Consider the following 20,435-nt stretch of genomic DNA (forward strand, 5'->3'; position numbering starts at 1 on the left):
TACTACTTTACTTTAAAGTAGAGCTGTTACCTTGGAAACAGACACCTTCAGTAAAATCAATTAGGAACAGGACAGGCATGATGTACTTACAGTGACTGTATCTGCCTTTTTAGTTTCTAATCTGGGATAAAGTAAACTGCCAACCCAAAGAACTCGAGTCTGAAGCCTTCTTCCCACAGGCATAGTCTCTTAATTCATGTGTAAACTTACTCATTCAGCAGTGCCTTGAGATGAAGCTGCAGACTGCGTACTGCTGTTTGAAGGCTGTTCAACTCTCTTGACTTCTGTTTTGTTCTGGTCGGTCGTTCAAAACCTGACTGATGCTGAGTTTCAAAGTACCGATAAAACTCATAGCTTCTCTTGAGCTCCTCTAAGCAGGCAGCATGTGTATGAGGTAGGCCTTGAGTCACATCAGACAAGATATGATGAGGCAACCGTTCAGGGGAGATCAAGGGCTTGGGGGATGCATTGGCTGGGGAGAGGAGCAGTACCAGCCTCCTGAAGAACTCCGAACTCTGCCCTACCCATAGCTGAAAGAGAACCTGCAAAACAGAGTGAGGTTAGCTCCGTGTACCTGGAACACAGCCAGCCTCCAAAATAAAGGTGCAGATACAGAATGCAGAAACATTCCTCAGCCTACCACAGAAACACTGAAATAATAAGAAAATCCACTGAGTATTTTTGAAGGATATATCTGACCATGTGGGTTCAGATCTAGTGAACCTCAGATGACCATTAACTCTCCAATGAAGTGCATTATATGCAATTACGTTCAAAAGTCTGTCAGAGACCTCAATTTTCATATTCTCATCAGGCAGTCTCATTATTTGCTATGATCTTCAAATACCCTACAGCTCAAAAAGAGCTGCCAAAATTCTAGTGGCAGCGAAGACAATTTTTCCTTTATAACATTAGGCTATAATTTCTACATCCACTTAAAAGTTACTGCATTGGCCCGCAACCAATCTTGAAACAGAAGCCTAATTGCACTCTACTTCAACAAAAAAACATTGTACTTCAGGAGAAAGCTGACTTAACTCCTTTCTTCAGCCAAAGTGAGAAATTTGATGAATGCCACTAAAGAGCTGTAAGACACGAATCACAACATTTTACATGGCACGGAAGAGGTTAGGCAAACTGGGAAGAAGCAAACCCACAACTTAACTTCTTAGGAACTTCCACTTCAAATGAAATGAGCAGTTGTCTTTGTTTAGAGAAGACAATCAGCTGTATGCACCACAACAACTGAAACGGATTCTCACACTGAGCCTGCATGCATGTGTATCTTTCTAAGAGCGATTACCTTGAGTGCAGGCAAGCTGAAGCCATCCGTGAGATTGTGTGCCTCCTCCTCAGATACCTGCTCTTCACTCAGTCCCAGTCCCAGGTCCTTAAAAGGGACTACACAGATGTAGCTGGTCACGTTGTCGCTCTCAGAGTTCAGAGGGTAGGTTTAGCCAGAGTTAAGGAGGCTAACAAAGCAACTTCTGCACTGAACACATAAGGCAAAAAAACACCTAACAAAATGGCATGCAATCTCTGTTTAGTTGAATCTAAATCCTGTTTAATTGAACTTTCCGTCTTTCTTCACAGCACAGTTTTACAAGCTCATAGAAGGATAAGAGATAGAACACCAAATAAACTTCCATGTCTAAATGCAACCACCTAGAAAGAAACAAATACAATCAGATTGATGCAAAATCTCAGCATTCCTTTCAAGCGAGGAAATTATCCTTAATCAGTAAATTCCCAGTAAATAGCTCATGTCAGCCTCAACAGAGATCAGAGAAAAGACTGATGTTTTGATTCACAAACTGAATGTTTTCAACCTCCCTGGTCACGTAAAGGCCATTAGAAGTACTTCTCTCTTATCCAGCTAATACGTTTTCTGGGGAAACCACAAGTTCTACTCACTCTCACTCCCAAATTTTCCACCCGCTACATTCTCTTAGGATTGCATTTGCAATAGTGCTCAAGAAAGTGTTCTTCATTTGAGTGGGAGCACACTGCACAAAGGGAAATTTCTGTGGCTCAGGAAACATCAATACTAAGTGCTCAGGCTCTGAACAAACACATTTCTCACTAATTTCTCCTCAAAGACAGGAAGAAAGATGCCTGTGAAGTGCTCTCCAGAAGCATGAATGCAGATGAAAATCTGCAATGCAAATGACTCAGTAACACAGCATCTGCTGCTTCACATAAACACAGTATCAGTGGGGTCAGCTAGTCTAAATTAACCTGAAAGTGTGTCCAGCAGATGGAGCACAGGGGCATTAACTCCACCAGAGACTGAAAAAATCAGGTCAACACCTTCAGGACCTATTATCTTAGAGACTAACCACAGTCTGTGTTAATCTTTTTCTGCAACAGCAAGAAAAACAGTTTGAACATGTGGATTTTTAAATCTATTAAAAAATTACAGGGAATCTCTCAAGCAGATGGTTTGACCAAATGAGTCACTTACACACAGTGCGTCTCAGCTAGGGATTCCCATTAAACTCCCACATTGTCTCCTGCCATGCCCTCTTACTTCCAATAATTTTTGTTAAAAATGTACTGACATTTCCTCAGTGCTCTTTGATCTAAAGCATGTCTTTTTTTTTTTCACATTGTGAAATTAACTAAAGGGATGCAAGTAGAGTAAATAAGCGTACCTTATTTAAACACTCCTGCTTTTGCAAAAATACTTTTCTCATGTTTAACTTACATTCCTTATTAGCTTAGAGCAAGCGAAGGCAAAGATACTAAATAATAAACTGTCAAATCCAGAATAAAATATATGTACAGTGAATATCTAGTCTCTGCTTGGAGGATGATGATACTTATAAAAAAGCAAAAGGACTAATGCACCCACATACATAACAATTTAATAGTAGTACTTTGCTCTTCAGAAGTACTTTCCCATCTAAAGATCTAACAAGGCCTCATAGAATTCCTAGTAAATCCAAGATGCTCTGTTGTCTCATAAAATTCTGGAACCTGCTGGAAGGGATGAACAAAGCATGTGATGACTGTGATGGCTGGTCAACAACAAAAATCTTTACTTAGATATTCCAGAAGCAAACTTCTGATGTAGGCTTTTAGAGCCCAAAGAGTACATCTACTTATTTATTTACCTTCAGCTTAAGGTTTTCTTGTATTAGCTGTCTTTCCTAAGCAAAAAAGTGTTTTTTTTTTTTTTTTAAACATTTTGTGATTAACTAAATTTCTTTTTCAAAGGAGAATGAACAAAATTTAACTAGATGTAATAAGAGCAAATTTTCCTGAACTCAACGCATCTTAACTACATAGAATGTATTTTATCATCCACTTCATCATAATGAAAGGACATTAAATTTAAAAATATAATAATCAGAATATCCCAAGTGGAAAGGGACCTACAAGGATCATCAAATCCAACTCCTGGCTCCACACAGAACCTCACCGAAATTAAACCTATGACTGAGAGCACTGTCCAAATGTTCCTTGAATTCTGGCAGCTTGGTGCCCTGGGGAGCCTGTGCCAGTGCCTGATCACCTCTAAATTATTACACAACTCAGTGTAGTGCAGTGCAGAGGTTTCCTACACTAATAGTGACAAATCTGTATCATATCCTGCAAACACCCAACCCAACTTTTAGCTTAAGCTAAAATAAGGATATTGTATTCCACTACACCCTCATTTTTCAGGCTTAAGGATAAATACTCTTTTCTCCTCTATGGCTTTTTCTTTTACAACTGTGAACAATGCACTCTTGTTGGTATGAACAAATCAGAGTAAGGATGATGTGAGAAAATGCTGAGTAGTTTCTGCAAGTAAATAACTGCCACTTCACATGAAACATAGAGAATCCCTCTTGTGAAATATTACTGGTCCACTGAGTTTAACAAAAACACTTAATTTAAGCTACAGCATCATAGTATGTTTTTCTATTTTACATGGGAACAGATTGTAATTAGGAAGATATTAATTTATTCAATTCACTCTTAGAAAGTGGCATACCAACCACAAGCAAACACTGGCAAGCTTCTTGTCTTACTGAAGTGAGTAATAACGTGTCAGGTTTATATGAACTGTATTGCATATCTGTATTTAAACTGTAAAGCTGTGAATGAAGATTTTTAATTCTCTGTAACAACTTCATTAGTCAGATCTCCCACTTACTCATTTGAGATACACATTACCATTACCTTCACTAAGCCTTGATTCTTAGTATATTAGGTAGGAAGATTCAAATGCTATTGTCTTGGAGACTAAGATGCATTTCACACATTGAATTTCTACTGGAAGATATTTCAAGCAAAAATGCAAAAAAAAAGCAAAAAGCAAAACAGCCAAAAAAACAAACAATCAAGCCAAACGAAAACCAAAACACCTGTTCTACTACATTCTACTACATTCTGCATATAGAATGCTTCTATATAATGCTTCTCTATTTGGTCGCCAAGAATTTATAGACATACAGTTCCAACCTATTTTTGACCATTCATTTCAGCTGGCATTACTACTAAGGTATCTGCATGATAACTTGGTATAATTGAACCTCCATTTTAAAAATCTTTCAAAGACAGACACAAATGTTTTTCATATCAGAAACGTACCTGTTTTCTGTTTTTGTTTTTGCTCCAATACAGTCTGAAATACTCTACATTGCCACTTCCTACAGAGTACAACAAAAATCTTGAATTGCTGAGAAGATACAGATGATGATTCAGATTTGATTTTGTGAAGCAAGTGTCACAGTTTGATTTGGAATAGAAAATCCTCACTCTTTTGGCTTATTAATGTAATAAGAGTTTCACCCAGCTTGTCTGAAACAGGAAATCAACTTATCTTTGAACATGGAGACAAGGAGTGAAAGGGCATATTGTTCTGAGGTGTTTTGTTTTTTTGTGTGTGTGTGAGGAAAAAAGATGGCTTGGGAATAATCATAAAACAGTACATACATCAAAGGCATGGCCATCAATACCTGGGGCAATGTTTTCAATACACAGGATCTTATCTCACACTGCAAAATGCAAAAAGAAAGAAATACGTTGACTGCTCCAAATCAAGCATAAGACAAAATTTACTACGCTACATTTTCTTCAGTTTTTGTTTAGATATATAATTAGATATACAATTAGATACTGTATGCTTCTAGTCATGCCAACTCTGAACGTCGGCATGAATGCAGGTAGAAAACCATATTAATAGAATATCTGAACGGATGGGTTTTTACAAAAAGGATATTTTTTCAGCATGTACAGAGTAGCCAGTCTTGAAGCTCGGAAGTTGGCTCTGACAGACCGATAGACGGCTTTCCGGAGACCAATAAGATGCTGACTAGGATGCTGTCCAGCTTTATTAAGTGGGCAAGCAGCACTGACCCTGTCAAGCAAACTTGAAAAGTAAAATGTGATACAACTGTACAGATGTCCTAAAGTATTTTTAAAAGATAATACATAAGTTTTCTTTTTCTATCACTATTTTTTTGCTCAGTAACTATCTCTCTCTCTCTCTCTCTCACACACACACACACACACACACACACACACACACACACAAGAAATTCACATCAGTGAATTACTCAGTCAAACATTTAGTTAAGCAGCTAGGATTCCTCTGTAGGCAGCCTGATTCCAGTCCTACCTGAGCCACAGTAAAATTCCTGAGGACATTTGTCTTCTCCAAAGTGTTCCAAAAGAACATAGTAAATGTAGGCAGGCTACAACATTATCTGCCATAAAACTACCATAAGCCCACTGTAAGTTTGCAGATATTTAACATTTACCTCTTTGCATGCAGATTTGCTCTTTAAATACCTTTTATAGAAAAATGTGCTACTGTTTATTGTTTTTCATGCAGAACACTATTTTTGGTCAAAGCCCCTGCAGAATTACTCTCTAGGTCAAAAGAAACATTACTTAAGTGGTGAAATAGCTTTTATCAATCATGCAGTGAATGACAGCAGTGTTTCATGGAAGTCAGACAGGTAACATGAAATGTACGCAATTGTATAAAGCATATTTGAAAATATATTTTGGTATCCATATGTTCAGATGAATACACAATTTAAAAGACACCATTTGCTTATTAGACTATACTTCAAAATGTCTTCAGAACAGTAAGAAATTGTCTAATCTGGAAATAAATTGGATTATGAACTGAGTAAATGTTAAATATATCTATAGAGTCTTAAGACACGTAATCTGATGCCAAACCTGTAGCTACAACACTGAAAATGGCCTAAGTGCACAGTTCATCCTCTCCTGCACTGTGTTCACTAGAACCAGATCGGGAATGGACGTGGTGCGGGCATCAAGACTGACAAACTGGTAGGGGATTGGAAGCCTGCTTCTGCTCTCACCTTACTCAGAAGAAAGTGATGAGTTCACCTTGTATCTTTAAGTCAGGACATGCCAATCTCTAATGTTTTCCTAACTTGTGAAGATAAAATTAGAAGCGTTCAAGGACAAACTCTTATATCACTTCGTAGACTCAAGCCTTGGGTGAACTGTCAGAAGCAGGACCAAAGAGAAGAGTAAAGCTATTCTGCTAGTAAAAACTATTCTCTAGTAAAAAAGAGAAAGAAATTTATGTTCTGCTACAGCAACGCAAGCATTTTCAGCTTCTGCACAACTCATGCAGTACGTGCAGTACTGCCAGTATTCAACAAAACAATTTGTATCGCTTCTTTGGAGGCTTGTTTCAGTGTTGTTGTTTTTTTTTTTAAATGGAATAATTCTTTATTCCAGTAATGTTAATATAACTTGCTATAAATTTCCATGTGACAGACATGCCATATCCCTAGCTTCCTAGGTTTTCATTTATCTTCCACATACTTTAATTGAACTTACAATATATTATCAGCTTTGGACATCAGCCACAAACAGCAAAAATTTTTAAAAAAGGTTAAAAGTGAATTTCCTCTTCTCTGCTGCTCCATATCCATTTTCCTTGTAAAGAACTATTATTTATTTCTCCATTAGTTTCACAAATCAAGTTTTAAACAGAATCTCTCCTTTAACAAACCTGCATATACACTTGAATAAAAAACTATTATTGTGCTCTAACACAAAAGCAACTTCTACAGAGATGCTATACACAACAACATACACTCACAGAGTTTGATTCTAGTTGAAACTATATCGAGGTAGTACTTTGGAATAAAGTTAATTGTATCAGTGACAGACAAGGAAATAACTACTTGCTTTTTATTGCTGCAGCCTTTCATTGTATATCCCTACAGTTTTCATTTCATAATTTAATAATGAACATACTTTCATTAGCCAGGAGAAAATCCAGGCTGCAACTCGTGATCAAGATTAATTTGTCTAATTGCAACAGAGACAGAAATACTGCTGTTCTGCCTGAGCAGAGCCCTTTCCTACACTGGCTACATAATTTCTGAAATCCAAATTACATTGGCAAGATCTTGAGCATCTCTGCATCACAGAGCTTTTACTGCGCAGGCTTAAAAGCCAACAGAGGTATTAAACTCTTCTGAAGGCCACACTGAAATCAGAATATTCAATGGTCTTTGAAGAGCAAATTATATAAGAAACACATGACATGGTCCTTACTGGTTTGGCTTTTTTTTTTTTTTTCCCCCCTTAAGTGGCTATTGTGTGTTTCTTTTGTTTTGTTTTGTTTGTGTTTGTTTTTTTTTTTTTTTTTTTAGATGGGATGGGAACAAAGGCAAAACAACATTTGAATCAATTGATCATACAGCAGTCACTGCCATGCAGTAGTAAACCAATGAACCAATGGAGAACTGACCCAAATCTCACCAAAGATAATTTAACACTTTCAGAAACAGCCAAATATTTATTAACAACGGGGCATGGAGAGTAGAATAAAGCAAAGTTGTAAGTTTACATCAATTAGCCATATGAGAACATAGCAATGGATGGTGCAATAGAGAGAAAAAAACATAGGACACCAGGATCTGGGCTTGCAGAACTATGCTAAGACAGTCAGTCAAAACCTGGACTCGGTATTATTTGTCAGCTTCATTGTCTTTCATTCATAACAAAATGAATTCACAGCCCAGACTACGCTAGGCTTGCAGAATATTCAAAGAGCAGCATATGTATCATGCAACAGGATGCTGCACTACCCAGTTAAAATCCCATTCCTTTAAAGATATAAAACAATACAAGAAGATACTCATTAACTTTCCAGGTGCAGCCATTCCTATTGCCTCAAGACTCTCCCTGAACAAGCATTAAGACTTTGACAAGGTTACTACTGGAGAACATATCAAACTTAGTTCCTCTAAGATTCACTGTATCAAAATTCACCGAGAGGGGATAGCTAGATGTTTGGATCACACATAAAACATAATATCAAGCAAAGAAGTTCACCGTGCTCTGTGCAGCAGCATCTCTTACTTATGTGGCTGCTGGAGGGAACACTGGAGTTCAAACTTCCTCCAGACTAAACCAACTCAAAACCTGTATGACACCGACCTCTTCATACTGAGTATGAATGATGACGATTCTGATGAGAATGCTGACATGGCATTCTCCCACTCCATCCACACTATAAAAGCTTTTGAAAAGCCTGCCAGAATTTTAAGTAAAGGGGCTATGAGATCAAGCACTAGCTTAAAGATCAGTCTGTTTTTTGTTAATCTGTTATCTAAGATATGTAGTAAAAAAACAAGAAATGAGCAATTTTTAACACTGACCACAAGTTCATTTGCTTAAACTTAGGAAAAAAACCAAATTTTTTTTCTCATCTGTTATTTGGACAAGCCCTAATAATAATTTCTTTTAAGAACTCATCTGCAAAGATAAGACTGTCTATTGCTTAACTATACACTTCTTCAGAAAACACAACAAAAAACACAGCTAGGCAGACTGAAGACATGTTTATGCATTCCTAAGGGAGAATAAAGCTAAATATATTGAAGGTATCTCAAATTCAAAAATTAATTCAAAATGCAAACTCCACAGTTTAAAGCTTGCACATAACAAAAGCCTACAAGTTGAGTAGTTGGTCTGGCATTAACCATTTCTGGTGCACACAGGGGAACTTTTTATTGGTTTTAGAAAGAAGTCAGCAGCATTTACTTGCGGGCATTTCCTGTCTTCTTAAACTTCAAGTCAAACTGACTCAGGCATATGTCTAGAAATAGGTTGCTACAAAGGAAAAGGACATACATGGCAATGAGAGTGGGTCTTGCACACACACTGAACATGTTCTAATGTCCTTCAACATAATAAGAGCAAAGTTATCCAAGGAGTTAAATATTACCCAGAGAGCTAAATAACTAGGGAAACTTTAATACCTTAAGTGGACAAGAGGCAAATCCAGGAATAAATAACTTAAAATTCTAAACATCTTAACAATTGTATGCAAGAAAAGAAAAGGGAAACATAATTTTTTTGAGGTTGAAAATGACCTCTGAACAGGCCTTGCTAATTGCTTTGCTCTCATTACTTCAGACTAATTGATAATTTTGAAGTAATCTTGTTTTCTAAAATATGAATGATTACTTGCAGATCAGTTTGGTTACATGGATTTGGTAATATGAAGTACAAAAAACTGTGAAAGAAACAACCTAAATAACCCTCCAGAATTGGTTCTAAGTCCTTTTTTTTTCCTTTGGTATTTCATTGCTAAGACTCCAGGAGATTTTCAAAAATGTAGGTGTCCAGTAAATATTTCTGATACTTAATGCTCCTTCAGGATGCACAGTTTTAGCAATGTCTTGTTAGGATTCATTCTCGCATGTTGGTGAACACAGCTATGATAATTATACTATTTTACATAAATGCAAAACTTTAAGCAGCATGGTTTTCAGCAGTTCCATTTGTTATGGGAGACAGTGCAACAAGACTATGTCAGAACACATCTGGCTTAAACGGATCTGTGCATTAAAGTGAAACATAGACTCACAGGGTAAATCCTCTGGAAATTACTTCAGTCTCTTGAATGAGCCGTAGAGCTTTCCTCACAAGATTAGTAAAAGCTCGACTATTTGCTACTGTTTCTTCCAGCTGGGTACAGTATTTTTGCAGGGACATTTGTAGCTTGGCTGTCCTCCATGTGGCCCACACTCGAAGGACTGCATACACAAGCAGAACCAGTCCCCACGGCAGCCATGATGACTCCTTCCACCATGAAGGAAGCATAAGCAGGGCACTTACAAAGGCAAGCAAGAGTGAGATATCCCTGCAAACAGAGAAAGTAGTTTCAACCACAGACTCCTGAGGTCAAACAAGCAGGAAGTACATGTAGATTCTTAAGTGAGCTGTAAACACCAGAAAATACTAAGCTGCAGATTAAACGTACATTCACATGATGTTACACCTTGGGTATACTCTAAAGAAACATTTATCCAGCTATTTAATGGCAAAAGTAGAAGAAAGACGTACCACTTCAAATGGCCACTTTATTTCATATGACCTTAAAACAAAACAAAACCCACAAAGCCAAACCCCAATCTGACTACTCAGCATTAGAAGCTGGAATGGGTAGGAATGAGAATATCTGTATTTCCTGGTTCAAAAATACATTAGGAAAGGGTATGGGTTTTTTTGGAAACGAAACCCTCGTGTAACATTAGCTTTATTTTTTGCCGTTTGACTCATTTAACTTGGATGCCAACAGACAACTAGTTTTGAGCACATTCTCATGGCATAGATAGAATAATTATTTTAGATTATTTGGCAGCCTCTGAAAATCCTTTAAAAAAAAAAAAAAAAAACGACAGAGTAATTAGTATCTCAGTTCAGTTATTTCTAAAGAACATTTCCAAAACCTGGTAAGGCTGTTATTTTCATCTAGAAAGAAATCTACAAGTAACTCCTAAAAATATACGGTGTTTCACATCTAGTATTATAGCTGCAATTTTGTAAAATTGTATCAGTCTTCACAGAGATGGACAGGATATGGGTTTCAACCTACATAAAAAACTTCAACCTTTGAAGTTTTTGAAATAAAAATATCATTTTTCTCCCCCCTAAAATCAAACATGGTGCTGGATTTTCTAGTTGCTGGACAGTTCTGTAGTCATTTTTCAATTAGCTTTACAAAAGCTAACTCTTTAACTCTTTCGCTCTAGTGACAGGTTTCAGCAAAAGTACAGTTAAAATATTACAGGAACACAAATAACTTTAAAGAAGGGACGCACAGTCTGTAACTTCATTAGCATATTTGAAAAAAAAAAATCTGCCCCAAAAATCTCCAAAATGAAGGACTGGAAGGGGTCAAAGAGACCAGCTTCTTGATTTTCAGTTTCTGGTTATCTAAATCATCACTGACAGCCCCAGGAAGATAAAGACGATGCCAAATGCACCCATGTAGTTATCCCTACTGCTAAGTATCCTCAGAGTTCCAAAGATTTCCCCCAAATTCAGCCTAAATATTTTGGAAATGAATCAAATTATTTTTCTTCGAATCTTTTGCTTTTCTGCGCACGTTGACATCGCTTCCTTACTACCTTCTACTACCCATAAGACTGTTTCATCCCACCTAAGTTTTCTCCATGCTGGACAAACAATCTTTACTACCTCAACTGTTTTCAAAAGAATGCATTTTCTATACTCACTATTTTTCTTGTTCTGTACTTTTTCTAATTACCTGTACCTCACAAAAAATGGCATCAAAACTCAGAGTCGATACACAGGGAACCAGGGAGAAAAAGTTAAATTCCCTGTGTGTTGTATATAACAAGGATTGTGAGATAAGATTTTTCCACTTACTGACTTTTTCAGTTTATGCAACAACATGAAGATCCTTCTCTGAAGTAGTACTGTCTACCCAACTGTTCAGCTTTGTGCTGTTAATTTGATTTTTCATTCCCAACGGAAGTATTATGCTTTTGCCTTTATTGACTATTCTACTGATTTCAAGATATTTCTGCAATTTGTCAAAATACTTTTGAACTCCTATCTACCAAAACACTTAAAAAGTGGTGTCGTAAGTAAAGTAAGCAATATTTCCAAATTTTGTCAGTATTCTTTGTCATTTGAACAGTTTAAGAAACCATGAATAGTGTTAGGACCAGGAACAAAACACTGCAGAAATGGTGGTTTGAACGTTCTTGTTTGAGAAAGAATACCAATTATGACATAATATATCATTAACATTTTTCTTCCTTTTCTAACTGGCTGAGAACTTAGAATCATTCCACTTACTATCCTAACATATGTAAGAGAATATACATTGGCCTGTGCTACAAGATGCTCTTATCTACTGATGCTTGCCCATTTCTCAGTCAGTCAGTCAGACCATCCAGCATTCCTACTATTTTTCAAACACGGGTGGTATTTGTTTAGACAGTGTTGCAGCTAGCTCCTTCAGTATTCCAGGATGAATTTCACCGACCTTTTTTAATTTCAGTGCATTGCATTTAAATGCTCTTTTGTCTGTCCTTCTAGTATTCTAAACCCACAAAAATTGCTCACCCTTACAATTAACATACTTTACAAAGGCCAGAGTGAAAAAGACACTTTCCAATTCAGTCCACACAACTATGCCTAATTTATCAGAATCACCCCCATATGGCTTTCGGAATTCATTAATTCATCAATGTTAAGTTCTTATTCATGGCATCTGTTAGGGTTTATAAGTACTGACTTATGCTTATGTATCTATCTCAGATTAAAACTGCTCTTTCAATAAAATGCCTGAGGCAAAAACATGTTTATCCATATATGTGAGTAGTAGTGGACCAAAGACTCAAAGATCTGAGAAAAAAGAAGTTACTATATTGCTGCATTTTATGTAAAGAACATACAATATTTGTTTGTTGTTGTTTAAGAGCGAACACTGTAACAGATATTCTTTGTACAATACCAAATATTAGGAGTTGCTAGGGAGCGTAGTGTTGGAAGCTGTCCATTTTCCTGTTGCTTACACTGCCCTGCAGACAGGATACTCGGGTCAAGGAACTCAATCAGTTCCACATCCTCCTGCAGCAGAACTTCCTGTTGCAGGATGGTACGGAGTGTGTCAAATCGAAATCCAACATCCTTACCACAAATAAGCAGAAGAAAAAACAAGTGTTAGTAAAGAACATGTAAACTCTTAAAATTAAGTTATGATAACAAGGAAAACATCCAGACACCCTACACTTCACTGGCAGCTAACTCTTCCTGAAGATTCAGAAATATTTCAGGTATACCAGTAGTGGCTACCTCACTTTTCTAAACATGCTTAAATTTAAAAACTAATTTTCTATCTATTACTTCAGCCTAGCAGGGTGTTTCACATTGACTTGTGATCAGATCTCGACAGTAGTGCTATCTAGAAACACGTCACAATTATGCCAAAATATTGCACCAAACTATCAATACAGAACCCTTCCAATTGAGAATGTTGTATAAGCACCAAAACTGAACGTGTGGCATTTCTGCATCTAGCTAGATTACAGGAAGGAAAGGAGAGCAAAAGTTAACCGAAGTTTACAGAAGTTTGACATTTCACATTACAGAAGCTTTTTAGTCTGCACTGACCAAATTAGATTATTTATGAAAACCCAGGCTTTCACAAACTAGCTAGTTAAATTCTTTACATTGATATTAATCCAGACTACTTGCACTCCACATTTACTGGAAAACACAGTTTTAGGGCTGTGTTCAAGAGGAAACTGCCATCCTCCAAAATATCCTGTGTCATTTTGTTACCCTAAAGTAGCAGGCAGCAGCAGAAACATGTTTTCCATATTCTTCGGTTGCATTTCTGTCTCAAGAAATTAAGGTTAGAAAAGCTGTGAAGCCAAAAGTTCTAATTCAAAGAGAAACAAGGAGGAAGGGAATTAAAAGGACAGTCAGTAACAAGATGTTGCAGAGATCTTGCCTCTTCAAATGAGGGAGAAGCGATAGCAATCGAATGAACTCTTAGAAATGGAAACTCCTAACTTCTCATATAACTTCACATTTTTTTTCCCCCCCAAGTTACATATAGTGATTCATTCTTGTATCACAGTAGAAAAAACAAACTTCTAACTGTTAGATTCCATAACAGTCTAACGCAACATTTCCATGGTGGCGCATTAGTTTACTTTGCTTTTCCCAAATGCAAAAGCACTATGGAGAATAGAGCAGAAACAGAACACATAGCCCAGGACAGGACCAAGAGTGGTGGAGCTGCCCAAGCACACTGCTACGCCTGAGCTAAGAAGCTGTAGGAGGGCGAAGCGGCACTAAATGATGCTCTACAGGCTTTCATCTTGAGCTGTGTCTGCAAGTCACTGATTGCAACTTAGGGACTTTCTCGGTGTTTTTGCAGTGTCTTCCACTGACTGGGGCAGTTTTAATGTGAATTAATTCCTTTCAGCTTTCAAGAATTTATTTAATTTCTGACTGTCTCTTCCACACTGTGAATATATTCAAGCTGGCTGCTGGCAGTTTTCTTTCACTGTGCGCGTGCCCAATTTGCCATGCATCCTACCTCTGAGAACCTGAAACAATATTGCCTAAAGATTAAGTAAAACTGCTAGAAGGAAAAAAAAAACCAACAGAAACTAAAGATGGTGTTTGGAAGAGAAGGTACAAAGGAGGGGAAGACCTGTGGATTAGGAAAGGAAATTATAAAGAAGGAAAAAAAAAAAATCTCTTACCAATCGGTGCAGTATGTCATCGTTTTTCTTATATTGTGGAAAGGGAAACCAACTTCTGAAGAACTCAACTAGTTTTGACAGGATGCTTTGCTGAAAGGAACAGAAATTCTTTCCATTAAAAACAAAAAAAAGGAAGAAATAACAGACAGACAATTTCTTTATTTCTTTTCTTGTTAAATCAGACACATGTACCTGCAAGGAAGTTTCCCTTAGTCTATTTGGCCTAACTTCAGAGTATGGGAACATCTGCTTCCGCTCAGTTTGCCTGTACACAAGACTGTGAAATAAAGCTTCATTCACCCCACCTACTGAATGTAATGAATTGTTATGCTGTACTGTTAAAAATAAATACAGCTAGAATTTGTTTTATCTCAGATTGGCAACAACTCAGTACAAAGATTTTCTCTCTTTTTCAGGATAAAAAAAAGCAGCAGTGTTAAATGGCTGATTGCAACTGAAGAAAAGTAGAAGACTGGGAGAGGAACTTCTCCTTGGTGGACAAGATACTGAAAGATGAGTGAATAGAAGCAGGGATGCATGATTTTAACAGAAATTGTCTCAAACTCCCTGTCACACCAGCACTTGCTATCAGCTACTTTTCTCCCCATGTTGCCTCTCCCATGAAATCTAAATACACAGCTTCATCTGAGCTGTAAATGTAACTTTGAGCAACACTAATTAGGGGAATCTGCTCTCTGTCACCACGCATTTTACTTGCACACCTTCCTAAAATACATGAAGATATCATAATTAAATAGATGCATGACTCTGCTTCCCTCTCCAGACTTCTCATGAAAAAGGCAGAGTTTTGGACAGACATTCTACATCTACTTTCCTCAGACTGAGCTGTCAGGAAATATTCTTCAAAGTATTTACCTATGACTATTTCATGAATTCTGAGGCCCTACATGTTAATTTTCAAACTGCTGACACACAGTACAATCAAGTGAAATGTAGGGCAACAAAATTTGAATTTTGAAGCACCTACATTTTGTGCCATACTATTTAAAAAACAACAAACAAACAAAAAAACAACAACCTCACATCAACAATAAAAAAAATCATAAGAGCTTAGTCTATAAACGGTATCTGCATTAAATCAGCTTCTTCCTTTTCTTCTCTCTCTCTCTTTTTTAAGACAGAGAAGTGTAAAAACAGCTGAAAGGTCACTTGCCCAGAGGAACCGACACTGAGCCTCTGATTTTGGGATTCCAGGTACAGCCCTGTTGCAATGCAAACTACAGAAATGCTCCTGAAGCAGCTGTGTGATAAGAGGAACACAAACTTCTCCATCATGCTTCCAACTCTAAGGCTGGAAACGGAAGAATAAAATTAAACAACAAAAGTACTGAGCTGTGCTCAGCCTGGGATTTTTTTTCACATAAGGCCAGTGATGGGAGCTAGAACAGACACACCAATCAATTTAACAGACCTCTGAAAGGCACTGACAGAAGTTTTGATACAGAGCAGAATGGCTTTGAACAACACCAGAAATTGTCCCTCTGCAGCTTTTATGATTCACAGAACAATTTTTGAATTAACTCACTTTTGCATCCACTTAGGTAACCTAACTCAAGTTTTTCTTGCATGCACTTTTCAGTATACAGTTAGAACTACAGACCTGTGTCAAAAAGAATTAATAGACCAGTAGATAGACAAACTGACAATATGGTTTTTGTAATGATGCTTCTTCCCAGAACACAGCTATCACCAAGCCTTGTTAAAGGGGCTACTCCTGCAATTCACACAACTTAGCCTACAGAATAAATGCAGATGGGGATTTCAAGCATGTTACAGAATGTAATTTCAAGTGCAACATGGTCAAACTATCAAAAAATAAAAAGGCCTGTTCTCCTACTATTTTCTATCATCACTATCAGTAATGCTGGTAAAAGCAAGAATCACTTTTGCTGTATGGGCAAAGAATTCAAGGCTACTCAAGGGCACTGCCATGTGTCTGAGGGGGAGAAGGGTGTCACAAACTGGAGCAGTAGATGATGTTCCAAGGTAGAATTTCTTGTGAAGTGGTGCAAACAAAACAAAATTATCTGATGACAATTTGTGGAAAATTGAGATGAAATAAATAAAGCCATTGCCCTACATTTGAAGAGTAAATACTTTGTTCTACATCTGAGCAGCAGGCAAATACTTTGTTCTGAAGCACTTGCCTTAGAACAGTAAAGTGCAAAAGGAGCTGTTCATTTAAAATGATGTCTCTGGGAGCTTTTCCACTGCTTGGCCTTCTGAAGTCCTTCTGTTTTTATCATACGCATTTAAATCTACACCAAAGACAGTTTTAAACTGCTACCAGCTGACTAAACTAGACTGTAGAATTACTGAAAAAAAAACAGACTGATGTGTTACATAACTGTTTGGTTTACTCGCCATGTTTTAGATTAAAAATAAAAATATGAGCTTGCATAAATGCTCAACAGGCATGTCAGTGCTTGAAAACAAAACAAGACAACCCACTGTCTTGGGCTGTGACCCAGTAGAGTGCAGTAACACATTCAATTATTCAGTTCCCTGGAACAGTGTCTCACAGTTTGCATTCCCACTGGGAGTGTTACTGACAAGTAAAACAACTTGCATCAACACACAAGTCAGGTCATGTTGCTAGTGCTTCTGGAGCATCATTCTTACAACATCAGAAAGCAAGTCAGCCAAATGAATTCTCTTAATAAGCTTAATAAGTAATTATTATTAAGTTTATTACTAAGCTTAATTGGCAGAATTAAAGATATCCACTGTCTAACATTAAAAAATTAGCATAGAACATCAAACATTTCAGGATCACTCATTTTGAACCTAAAATAAAATTCTTAGAAATATTTCTCTTCTATGCAGGGTGAACTTGAAATGGCAAATCAGCAGTATCTAAAACACCATCATTAATATTGGCGCCTTCCAATTCTGTGCAGCTCAGAAAGATGTTAATACTAAGCAGTAAAACCTTCCAGCTACTCCAAGCTGGCCTTATGTAGGTGGAAGCCATAGGCAAAGGCAAGGACCTGTCCCTCCTTTCCAATTTCTGTGGATGGCCTCAACAGAATGCTAAATATCTGCCTCTAGTACCTGCCTTGTTCTAGTGATAACTGTCACATAGGAGTCAGGATGAGGTGAGAGTAAAATCAGTCAAGACACTCAGATATGCACAGCAGTCTAGGAAAATGAATGAGAAAGGAAAAATGTATGTGAAAGAAGCATATTCCTTAAAGATCAAGCAGAATTACACAAATAATTCTGGCTTAATTTCAGAAAACAAATCTAATGCTTCCTTTAAACAGTGCTTTTGAATATCAAGTGACCATGAGATCAGAACTTTGGCTGTAACTTTCTCCTGAGATTGGTACAGCCAGAAGCACTGCAACTGTAATTACCATGCTAAACCACTTCTCTATACTCCCTCAGCCCTCAGAGCACTCTTGAAGTACCTTTACAGCTTTTCATTTCAGTGTTCATTAAGACCACGACCTGATTAAGGAAACAAAACAAAACTAACCAACCAAAAAACTAATTAAGGTGCACTTCAAATTCAGCTGATGCCTTTATCTCTCACTAAGCCTGAACGATACGCTCTGCTTTGTAGGAAAGCAAAACACAGCAACGTTATTGTCAGTCACTAGGAATATCTTTATCTCTTAGATTTGTTTTTTCAATTTACTAAGATCCCAAACTAGATCTTTACCTTGCCAAAATACTGTTGTATGTCACAAGATTGTACCTGAACAGGGATCCCCCTTGCCTTACAAGAGGAGTAAACAATCCCAACTCAAAGACATAGCAACACTGCAACCTTTCTAATACGAGTTTTCCACTATCAGTCAGCTGACAACCTAGAAAAAAAATATTTTACTTTTCTCTTCAGGAACATTATTTATCTCCTTTTCTACTCAGAACAAATCCTGTATTTAGCAGAATGGGATGAAGATGGAGAAATAAAGCAGAATTGGATGCTCCCCCTAAAAAGTAAACCACCTTTTAAAGAAAAGAGTATTGTTTCAGATGCCATGGTGTTTCAGATCCGTTAGAAAACGTAGGAAAGATAGATGGACTATAGTAACCAAGAAAGCCAAAACTCTAATTTTTTATGCACTTGATCTGTACTACATTTAACTCTGAAGTATCTTTTAAAGTTGAAGCCATTTGTAAACTTGCTTTTCACAATAGAAAGAAAATAATATCCATGTACTAAGCATTGTTCGACATGGAACACTTACTGTGTTCATGTTATTTATGCTATACTAAAGACTCAGCTAAAATCATTTCACATTAGGAGGGGGTACATATTCAGAGATTGGAAACCACTTGCTTCCTGGATATTTTATAATGTCAGGAGACTACATCAGCAAACAGTGAGAGAAGGGAAGTGATAACAGTCCGATCTAAAAATGAGGAAATGATTGGATGGGAATTGAAATGATTTGCCTGTACATCACAGAGAAGTTTTAACAAAGGCCCAGATCCTCCTTATTTCGGTGCACTTCTTCAAACATGTGGCAAGCTGTCTCTCTCCTTTTGAAATATTCTGCCAAAAATGGGACACAAAAACAGACTTTCTGACATTAGATTACAAAAGACGTTCCCAAATTACTGAAACAACAGTTAGAAGAACCTACGAAATTTTATCACTACCAATTACACAAATGTTTCTTCCTTTTTTCCCCACATGCATCCTTGTCTAGACTGAGATGAGACAGTATGAATGTCATCCTGGTATTCGTAAGAAATGTGCAATCCATTTTCAAACGCCCTGTGCTTTCAAGTAGCTCAGCAAGCCATGATGAATTACTTCTACAGCTGACGTAATACCAGAGGACTTCCTCCCAAAGCAGTAAAATATTTGAAGGGGAACAAAGGGAAAAAAAACAAACAACAGAATCCTTGAGGCTTTTAAAATCAGTACATCCTTACACTTTTAAGGTTCTTAACCCTATAGCAGTTTCGCATTAAATTCAGTGGAAGACACATACATGAACATAGAATCATACTGCTGTACTGACTTCCATAGTTGCATTACTTTATTTTTCATAACAATGTGCACCATCTCCAGATCAGAAAAACAGCAGTGATATCCACATCAATTCACATACTTCTGAAGCCTACCTACCTAAGACCCCACACAGAGCAGAACAGATTAAAAGCCCTTGAAATAAAAATGCCTGGATCTGACATGAAAGAGGAACAGGAAGGACACATTCAAAACTGAAAGTTTTATGCCGAAATAACGCCTAACTAATTGCAACTATTACCCGACTCATTCCTTGAAGCATCTTAAGAACTATTTGGGAAAAAAAAAAAAAGAGAAGCCTAAGAGAAATATCAGCTCACCTCATTCACTATATGATCCCCCCATCCACCACATCCTGCAGGGAGACCTTCTGGAGAGCTCAGGACCACTTGTATCACACTGCTCCCTAGTTCACTGCCAGCTAATCAGAAAGGTGGAACATTGTGGAGCAGGGAAGCAGCAGAGGTTACAAAAGAGAGGGAAAGGGTTGTGAACCTCTGATTTGAGGATAGTCAGACAGACTGTCTGACTATGGAATTTTCTATATACTTGCTTTTTTAGGACCAGCAAAGAGAGTTGTACATTGGTTGCCTCAAGACTGAAATTTCCTCACCCGCACTAGAGATCATCAGCTGAACCACATGGCCTACATACTATCAATAAGAGTAAAATCACATTTATTTTTAATAAGGAAAACAAGAAATGAGTAGACCATTGTATGTGTTAAGTGGCCAAATTAATGCTATATTTTACAGCATTACCGTATTTCAGTATTCTTCAAGCTCTTAATTCTCAAGAATACTTTTAATACAAAAATGATCATACAAATTCATTAGCCCTTATTTAAAATAATAGAAAAATAAGAAGTCTGAGCTTATTAGCCGATG

The 20,435-nt window shown here is 37.2% G+C and overlaps 1 protein-coding gene across 1 annotated transcript in view; it reads right to left on the reverse strand.

Annotated features, from left to right (window-relative positions):
• Positions 1-20,435, reverse strand: part of VEZT (vezatin, adherens junctions transmembrane protein) — a gene marked incomplete at both ends in the record, with an annotated part of 39,608 nt that overhangs the window by 9,967 nt on the left and 9,206 nt on the right. The window contains 6 exons of the mRNA XM_079545215.1: positions 211-542; positions 1,304-1,440; positions 5,202-5,362; positions 9,869-10,144; positions 12,773-12,948; positions 14,538-14,627. Of these exons, the coding sequence (XP_079401341.1) occupies positions 211-542; positions 1,304-1,440; positions 5,202-5,362; positions 9,869-10,144; positions 12,773-12,948; positions 14,538-14,627 (1,172 nt within the window). The remainder of the gene's footprint in view (positions 1-210; positions 543-1,303; positions 1,441-5,201; positions 5,363-9,868; positions 10,145-12,772; positions 12,949-14,537; positions 14,628-20,435) is intronic.

Source organism: Tetrao urogallus, assembly GCF_951394365.1.
Source record: "Tetrao urogallus genome assembly, chromosome: 1".
NCBI classification, from domain to species: domain Eukaryota; kingdom Metazoa; phylum Chordata; class Aves; order Galliformes; family Phasianidae; genus Tetrao; species Tetrao urogallus.